Source organism: Vipera ursinii (assembly GCF_947247035.1).
Source record: "Vipera ursinii genome assembly, chromosome: 2".
In the NCBI taxonomy this organism is placed as follows: domain Eukaryota; kingdom Metazoa; phylum Chordata; class Lepidosauria; order Squamata; family Viperidae; genus Vipera; species Vipera ursinii.
Window position 1 is genome coordinate 37,375,353 of NC_139513.1, and position 10,122 is coordinate 37,385,474.

General features: G+C 39.2%; 1 protein-coding gene across 1 annotated transcript in view; it reads left to right on the forward strand.

Annotated features, from left to right (window-relative positions):
• Positions 1 to 7,800, forward strand: part of TAFA1 (TAFA chemokine like family member 1) — a gene marked incomplete at both ends in the record, with an annotated part of 461,414 nt that extends 453,614 nt beyond the window's left edge. Inside the window, one exon of the mRNA XM_083353341.1 lies at positions 7,667 to 7,800. Coding sequence (XP_083209467.1) covers positions 7,667 to 7,800 — 134 coding nt within the window. The remainder of the gene's footprint in view (positions 1 to 7,666) is intronic.
• Positions 7,801 to 10,122: the final 2,322 nt, after the last annotated feature.

The window sequence follows — 10,122 nt, forward strand, 5'->3', positions numbered from 1 at the left end:
AGATAAATCCACACCCAAATATCAATCTAAGTCTGAAATATTGTCTAGACACCAGGTGCTTAATAGGATATCGATATCAGTATAGGTGGTACCTTGCTCAATATTAGTAACTGTGAGAGGGATCTCTGAGTCCTAGTAGACAATCACTTCAATATGAGACAGCAGTGTTTTGCAGCTGCCAAAAAAGTCAACACAGTGCTAGGCTGCAATAAAAGAGGGATAGAATCAGGATCAAGTGAAGTACTAATACCACTTTACAATGCTTTGGTAAGGCCACACCTGGAATACTGCATCCAGTTTTGGTCACCACGATGTAAAAAAGATGTCGAGACTCTAGAAAGGGTACAACGAAGAGTAACAAAGATAATTAGGGGACTGGAGGCTAAAACATATAGGGAACAGTTGCTGCAATTGGGTATGTCTAGTTTAATGAAGAGAAGAGTGAGGGGTGACATGATAGCAGTGTTCCAATATCTCAGGGGCTGCCACAAAGAAGAGGGAGTCAAGCTATTCTCCAAAGCATGTGAAAGCAGGACAAGAAGCAAGGGATGGAAACTAGTCAAGGAGAGAAGCAACCTAGAACTAAGGAGCAACTTCCTGACAGTTAGAACAATTAACCAGTGGAACAACCTGCCTCCAGAAACTGTGAATGCTCCAACACTGGAAGTTTTTAAGAAGAGACTGGACAGCCATTTGCCTGAAATGGTATAGGGTTTCCTGCCTGAGCAGGGGGTTGGACTAGATGACCTCCAAGGTCCCTTCCAACTTCTTCTTCTTCTTCTTCTTCTTCTTCTTCTTCTTATTATTATTATTATTATTATTATTATTATTATTATTATTATTATTATTATTCAGTTACTAGTTCTCAAGTCAGTATTTTTGGTGGAGAAGTAACATGTGTCCTAAGTGTCATGGTTCCAACTGACAGAGACAAATAAAACAGAACTCCAAGGCTTGGAAATTCCTCAAAGAACATGTTCATTGGTTACAAAGTATCAGCATGGTTAAAAGTGAAACCAAATCTGAATTTCCAATTAAAAATTACCCAGTTACAAAGTATAATGTCCCACCCTCAAAACTATGCAATCAATTATGTTCCCCAATATATTCATTTGGTGGGCTTTCTTATACAACACCCAGTCCCTGCTTGCTGGAGCAGTAGATGACCTTGGTTCCCATGGGACAGACATTTATTTTGACTAACGAAATAATCCCCCCTCCCTCCGTTCTATGTGGCAACCTAGAATGAGGGGGTGGGGAAATGGCTGCAGCCAGGCTCATTGTAGAGTTAACACTAAGACATTGGTACAAATAACCAGTTTCGAAAAAGTCTGAATTTCTTTTTTATTTAAAGACTGTCAGTTTTTCAAGCCTGTTTGAACAAACCATTGATAACAAGGACTTAACCGAAATCCTTCTGTTAGAGGCACTTTCTTTTTGAAGCTACTTTCAGATATGGCATTATTTCTAGAAACCAGGTGTTTACTTCAAAACAGTTGCAAATCTAATCACAATGCCCCTGTATTTTCTTGGAAAACATCTTCTCAAGTTTCCTCTGCCTAGCAAAGCTATAAGCCCTGTTCCTGCGATGCAGAAGATATCTGACCTCAGGCATCCTCGATGCTGAAAAATTGGATTAGACTGCAAGCCTGCAGGCATTGTCATCCACAAGTTTGTTTTGGTTTTTTTCTTCTGTCGGTATAATTGACATTTATCCTATCCATCTAATTTGTAGGAATAACCTGTAGCCCTGTTCAGATTTCTATTAAAGATGTCTTCTGGGCTGATGTGCCTGCATTTATAATGTATCCTTTGCTTGTCACAAGGGGATGTTTATGTTAAAGGTGAGGTGCCAGCTGCAGGTTTTATGAGATGCCTAACCATTTGTTTGCTGTTTTAATCAAGTTCACCTATAATAGGATTTGGTTCCATTCAGGTACAGCTATCATAAATAACAAGAAAACTCTGCAGAGGATTTTCTTTTTTCTTCCTTTTGAAGTTATATTATTTGTGAACATTCTTAAGAGGTGCTGCGCACACAGTCATACATGCATTTCTGGGCCAAGCCAGCCAGTATTCAAATGTGTTAAAGTTGGACCTCAACTTCCATCATCATGCTTGGAGCTGATTTGAAGAGACACAATTCTCCACCATTTCCATTAAACATATTCTTTTCCGATTAGTGTGATCTGGTTTAGTAAAATGTTGTTACAGCATCTGAATATTCCATTGCTCCTTAATAATCCAGGATGGACATTTCATGATTCACCAGTGGGAGATGATTTCCTATTCAGTCAGTTGGTTTTGAGTGATCTCCCTGTGTAACTTCTTTCCAATTATCAAGAGGAAGCAAGTGGTTTTGTGCATGTGTGTAGGAGAGAAGCAGGGCATGAGGGTTTGGAATGTAGAGCAAACAATACAGTGGAGTTGTCCAGTGAATCCATTTAGATGATAAAAAATAAAGCTATTTATTTGCCTTCCCTTATAAGCATACAGTGAACATGAAGAAAATATTGTACAGACTTTAGCCATACATAGTTCTGTCTCATTCAAGAAAGATGAAGCAGGAGTGTGTCCTCTGTCATCAGTTGTTTTCTTCATTTTATTTTAAATTCTCCTTGAACAACTTTTAATATCTCATGATACGTAAACCACTTATCTTTTCCTATTATTTCTATGTATAAAATATCTCTTTTGCTGACAACCGTAGAAGTGTTTTTGAGCACAGCCTGGGTTTATATCAATTCCATATTCTCACTATGGCACATCTAACATAAAGATTTCTGAAAATTACTGTATATTAACCTTGAGTTTATCATACAATACATATCCATTCCACTTAAGTCTCAGGTTATGTCTTTGTAATTCTAAAAGTCTTTTATTTCTTAGCAATACCCATTGTTTCATCCAAGTCAAGCTGCAAAATATAATGTCAGATCAGGTAAACCCATTCTTTTTCTTTGCTTTGTATTCTGTTACATTGTATATTTAACTTCTGGCTCCCTTGCCATAATTAAATACTTTTAGCCAGTGTTTAAATGGTGCATTTGTTATTAAAACAGGTATTGTGTGCAACAAAAAAAATCATACGAAGGAGAACATTCATCTTTATCCCAGAAATTCTCCCCAGCAATGACCATTGTAGTGTCTCCCATTTTATTTTTAATTTTTAATTTCATTTCATATCTTAACAGAAATTCTTTGAAATAGTGCACAATTCATATTTGTCACAGCAATACCCCAAATATCATTTCTTCTCACTTTTAAAACCAGTTTTCTCCATCACTTCTATTTGAACATCTATTTTCATATTTTGTTAACATCTTCATGTTCTGATTATTAATTTTAAAATCTGCTACCATATAAAATTCTTTTAATATTTCTATTAATATAGAATAGAATTTTCTATTCTGTTCCCATTAATGGAGCATCCAAAACCAGCACCAAATGCTGATAGTTTTTGTTACTTCTTAATTAACAATTATTTGTGCTTTCTGTAAATCAGAAAGTGTGTAATTCAATCTTACCCATTTTATAACATTATCCCCAAAATCCTTCCAAGATCTTGAACAGGAAAGCTCAGATGAAATTGTCAAAAGCCTTCTCTGTGTCTAAGAAAATCAATGCAGCTTGCTTTTCATTATGTTGTTCCAAATATTGCAAGATGTCCACCACATTTTAATATTATCCCTTAACTGTCTTTTAGGTAAAACCCACATTGATCTTCATTAATAATTTTTTGCAAATTTATTTTCAATCCCCTCAGCCAAAATCATTGTAAACAACTTAACAGTAATTCGATAATGATATCACCTGACTCTCAATGACTCCTGCTGGCTCACAACAATCCAACAAAGAAATTACAATAAAAATCAATAAAACATTAAAAAAATAAAACATGGCAAGTACAATAAAACTAGGGGGTCTCACTATTTCTGTGGGAGCCTGATTTCTTTCCACATATAATACAGACTTCCGCCATTTCCTTTCCCCTCATGTCCCTCAGGAGATCCTGGTGAAGCTTCCGCCTCAGCTGACCCATGGAACTGATGCTGATGCTTGGTTTGGGGGAGGGGAAGGGTAACAAAGATATCACAGATGAGGCAAACTGCATCCCTCTCCCTATTCCAGTCTGCCCTCAAGGAGCCCTTCCCTCCAGGGAAAAAGGGGGCTAACCTATCAACCGCTGGCAACCGCCCAGCCACTTCTACCTTGACAACAGGCATCCAAGTTGCTCCTTTGTTCTTTCCTCACTGGGTACCACCATTAAGAGATTTCAGATTCCAATAGTTGCTCAACTGTGAGGCTTTGCTACCAGCCACTTAGGCCCAGAGGCCAGAGGGAGGTGAGAAAGAGATAAGTAACCTATGAGTTTCTGGGAAATGCAGTTGGAAGGTGTGATGGTACCGAGGCATCCAAAACTTTGCCAAATTTCAGTCCCACAGGAGCCACGGGTCCTAGATTATATATATATATATATATATATATATATATATATATATATATATATATATATATATATATATATATATATATATATATATATAAAATATTATCCTCATGTCTGTTTGATACTTTCTAATCTTCAGTTGGTTGGAATGGTGCATAACCATTTTTGAATCAATATACAATATAAAAAGGTAAAGGTTCCCCCGCACGTTTCCAACTCTAGGGGCTGGTGCTCATCTCTGTTTCAAAGCCGAAGAACCAGCACTTGTCCGAGAACGTCTCCGTGGTCATGTGGCCAGCTGTTACCTTCCCACCGTAGTGGTCCCTATTTTTCTACTTGTATTTTTACGTGTTTTCGAACTGATAGGTTGGCAGAAGCTGGGACGAGTAACAGGTGCTCACTCTGTTAACACGGCACTCAGGATTCAACCCACCAAAGTGCTCACCTTAAGCATATATATATGCTTAAGGGACAATATGCTAATATTGGCAGTTTGGCGGGTCGAATCCCGAGTGCCGCGTAACAGAGTGAGCACCTGTTACTCGTCCCAGCTTCTGCCAACCTAGCAGTTTGAAAGCACGTAAAAATGCAAGTAGAAAAATAGGGACCACTACGGTGGGAAGGTAACAGAGTTCCATGCACCTTTGGCATCTAGTCATGCTGGCCACATGACCATACACACACACACACACACACATGCACCTGGACCTATTGCAGGCTAATTCTCTTGGCAATCAACCACATTAATACCTCTGTAGAAAACATGTGATCATTTTTTAAAAACAATTATTCTTTAATCAGCTTTAAACTGCTTGTCTTCCATGCTGATATCAGCTGAACTGAGGCCAGTTTAAAGAATAACTGTATGGTTTTCAAGATTTGAAAATAATGCTGACCAGGTCCTCTGCCTTGATAGCAGTTACATGACCTCCAGTTAGTAGATTTCTCTGTTTCTTTATCCTTCCCACCCCCATTTGGGAAAGCAAGTTCCAATTGCTTTCTTTTTTCATGAGCAAACAGCATCCAGCAATCATAGAAGCATTCAATTGGAAAGTAACTTGGAGGTCATCCAATCCAACTTCATGGTCAGTCTAAGAGTTGCTTATTCAAAATGAGATTTTCACTAGTCCATTCCAATTTTTACTGTTTCTATTTCTTAAATTATAAAAGTAATCCTGGCAAGTACTTGTCATTTTTATCCTAAACAGTCTGACAGATTGAATGCAATCACAATCTCCCAGTCCCATTTGTATGTTCCTTTAAAAAAGCTTCAAGAAGCCCAAGAATCTTGGACAGGTTCCAGTTCAAGAGCATTGGGGGGGGGGGAGAGTGATCTTTGGGAAAGGAAAGAGGAAGGGGGTTGAATGTGTAGTTCCCCCCCAATCACCTTTATATTTGTCAGTAAGAGGCCTGGGGATGCATTCTGTAAATTAGCCTATTCTACATTGATTCAAGGGACACGGTGGCTCAGTGGGTTAGGACGCTGAGCTTGTTGATCAGAAGGTCGGCAGTTTGGCGGGTCAAATCCTGAGTGCCGCATAACAGAGCGCCTGTTACTTGTCCCAGCTTCTGCCAACCTAGCAGTTCGAAAGCACGTAAAAATGCAAGTAGAAAAATAGGGACCACTACGGTGGGAAGGTAACAGCGTTCCGTGCACCTTTGGCGTCTAGTCATGCCGGCCACATGACCACGGAGATGTCCTCGGACAAGCGCTGGCTCTTTGGCTTTGAAACGGAGATGAGCACCGGCCCTTAGAGTTGGAAACGACTAGCACGCATGTGCAGGGGAACCTTTACCTTTACCTTACATTGATTCAAAGATTGTTGCCCTCTGATGCACTAATTGCAAAGGAAGGGCCATTGAGAACCAGGATCTGTATAGTCAGTGGATAAATGTTAGCCTGCTGAAGCAGAGGCCTTGCCTTCAATGAGTTGCTGCATAGCAGACAGTCTGAGCAACGCCACTCCTGCCAGCCAAAGTTGAAAAACAGTACTTTTGACATGGAACCAGAAAAAAAGTGGAGTGCAGGGTAGAAGCTGTTTGCATGGTTTGCTACACAGAGGTTGAAGATGACATCAAGACTTCATTGAAGGGTGTTGTCCTTGCATTGGGAGGAGCAGAATATGCAGGAACCTCTACAGAAGAATCCATTAGGCATCAGTATATCAACTAAATGCATAAAGAACCAGGATTTCTTTATCTGGAGTTAAATAACCCTTGTATAGATTTAGGCCACTATACCTTCCCCTATACAAACTATTTTGAAACAATTTCTTGTTGATGTATTTCTTGTAAAATAATACAACACCATCCCCTTTCATTTGATAAAAATATACTAGCAAAGAATTACTGGCAAAGAATGAATCTAGTTCCCAAAAGAAGCTGTAAATTGTATCATAGTTTTCATACCACAGTATCGTATTTCGATTGCTCTCAGAATTGCAAATGGTAATACCAGAATGCCAGCACTGAAATAAAATAATACAATTTTCAACCATTTTTTTTTCTTACAATGCATGTCTCCTATAACACTGGTTAGTGTATCAAAGCACCCAGTAGCTTGGGAGGTGTTATTTGTGCGATCAAGGTAGATATCAAAGGATCCAAGGAGTCACATATGTTTATCTCCTGCTATGAGGTCATCTCACATGGGTTCATTTTACCTCTTCACCAAGAATTATAGCACCCTCAGCAGACAACCTTTCCACTTTGCAAAAGCTCCTTGGATGCTTTTAGAATGCTTGCAAGGGATGTTCACCTGAATAAAAAAAAGATTTCCTGAATTGATGGGAGCCTGGGGGAGATATTTTTCACAATGTACAGGATGTTTCTCACAGCAGCAGGGTACACAAACTAAACATAAATCTGTTTACAAAGCCTGTGATCCATATGCATGGTGTCCTCTGAACTGAATTGCACTGCTTGATCGAAGAGCTATCATGTCCCTACTTTTTCACTCAGAGTGGATTATGTTCCTTTTCCACCCTGTGGCTCTTATGAGGTTCTCATTTACACATTCTTTTTTTATCCCATTAGTGAACTGATGACCTATCATCTATTGCAGCATTCCAGGCCGGCACTCAGTCCTCACTAAAGGATGTGGATTTGATGCAGGACTGAATGAGCTCTGTTCATTTGGAAAGCCTCTTCTTGATGAAGTGAACTCATGGGAGGCAGCAAGGTTCATTCACAAACACTTTGTCCATTCTCTTTCAGCGTCAATAGTCATTGGGAAATGGTGGTGTGAGATGGAGCCCTGCCTAGAGGGTGAGGAATGCAAGACGTTACCTGACAATTCAGGATGGATGTGTGCAACTGGCAATAAAGTCAAGACCACCAGAGTAAGTTGATGTTTTCCTTATCACTGGATGTTACAACACTGTAGGTTCACATAGCAAAATACTTTTTTTTCTTTTAATGACCCTGAAATCCCTTGCATCAGGGTGGAGTTGGGGTGACTGAATGGATCTGAACATTTACCGGCTGGATGCCCTTCCTGACACCTACAAGGAGTTCACAGCAAATATTTTCTCTTTGTGCCCAGAGAGAGAGAGAGAGAGAGAAATATCTGCCGCTACCTAGAATCAAACTCACAACCTCCTGATTGTGAGGCCACCACACCACTCTCCTAGCAAAATATATTTAATTGGTTGCAATAATATTGGTGCAAAATGGAAGCAGCTACCATGTGTGTTCATTCTTCCCCTGCTTTTATATGAGATCATTTTCCTTTCTGGCTTTGTCAAATGTACCATGCATAGTCAGAGATAGAAATCAGTACTGTGAAAACATGTTGGGGAGCTTTAACTCCAAACATCATGAATTTGGGTGCAACATAATGCTGGATAAGATCCAAAGTGGCCTGATTTGGAACACTTTCAGAAATGGAATTAAAACCCAGGTTATTCTCTATTTGCTAAAGAAGAAGAAGAATTCATTGGTTCTTTTTGCATGGTAGGACCTATAGAGTCATCCTCTCACAGGACCATAACTTGCCCTGTTTGCCAGCTATACATGATCATCAGTGGTTCAGACATGCTGAAGCCATTTCTAAGATCTCTCTGCAAAAGAAACTGACAGACTGTCACTTCCTGTCCCACCCATATATTTTTTAAAGCAAAACCTAAAAAAGAGTTCAATTTTCCTAGTGCAACTCTAGGGCTTTATTATTAACTTGGAACTGGGAAAGGGCAGTTAATTATTATCAGTTTTCACAATATAGCATGTTGTTTGGAATGAAAAGTATATTCCTCCGAGTTAGATAGTAGAGTAAGAGTTATGGTTACAGAATTCTTTTGACATATTAATCCATTCTTGACCCAGTTAAGCAAGATATGAGAACAAGACCATTTTTCTATGTGTTCTGTGCTAGTGTGGCTTTGGCTTTGTTCAGAAAATTTCAGCAAACAATCTGAACAATAGGTGTCTCAATAGAAGGAGAAATGTATGAATATAAAATGTGACTGATTATGTCTTAAAATTATGGTCCTTTCCCTCATGTCAGAGGTCTTGAGTCTCAGAATTAGAACATCTAGATTAGACTTGGTAAACCATTTTTTAAGTAGACATGGTATGTCCACATAACATAGACTTTCTTCACCTTCTTTCCAATGCAACTCACTATTTAAACATGAAGAATCATATCGCTTTTAGAGGACTGATTGTAGCAATTCAGAAGGACATTTTTCATATATACATTTTCAGTCCATCCGTGTTGCGTATAGTAATCTATATATAAGGTTCCTTTCATTCTCTTTGCATATTTTCTGCTTCTCACTAGCTGTGGATTAATACCTAACATCTCAATTTCTTTTTTAGGCATTCAGAAGCTTTGTTAATATTCAAATATATGGCTTATTCTACTGTGCATGGATTATTGGATTTTGTTTTAATTAAATTCCCGAGATATCTACCTAAATGTTTCAAAATAGAGTAACACTTCTACCCCACCATGTCCTGTATTTTTCTTTTTTTTAATCTTTTTTGGCAGGACTTTGTTTCCATAACTTTGTTTAAAGTAAGCTATGCATGTCGATGTTTTTATTGGTTGCTTGAATATATTGCAGAAAGTGTAGCTTTTGTGAGGATAACTTAATGGGTGAACTTAAGGAGGAGCCTCTCAGTCAGGGTATATAATGGTTGAGTCAACACAACATGTATCTTTTGAAAGACATGCTATAGGATACATTCAGAAATAACTTGGAGCCTCAGATGGCACTGAGTATTATGGTGAGAGATTGTACTTCCTGGTATAGGCAAGACTAGGGAAAACAAGGGAGTAGCACCAGAGGAATTGGTGAAGCACTTTATCTGATTTCATTTACATTTTAATTCAGTACAAGTAGTTAAATATAAGGGACGCGGTGGCTCAGTGGGTTAGGACGCTGAGCTTGTCGATCAGAAGGTCGGCAGTTTGGCAGGTCGAATCCTGAGTGCCGTGAGTGCCTGTTACTCATCCCAGCTTCTGCCAACCTAGCAGTTCGAAAGCACGTAAAAATGCAAGTAAAAAAATAGGGACCACTCCGGTGGGAAGGTAACAGCATTCCGTGCGCCTTTGGCATCTAGTCATGCCGGCCACATGACCACGGAGACGTCCTCGGACAAGCGCTGGCTCTTCGGCTTTGAAACGGAGATGAGCACCGGCCCCTAGAGTTGGAAACGACTAGCACGCA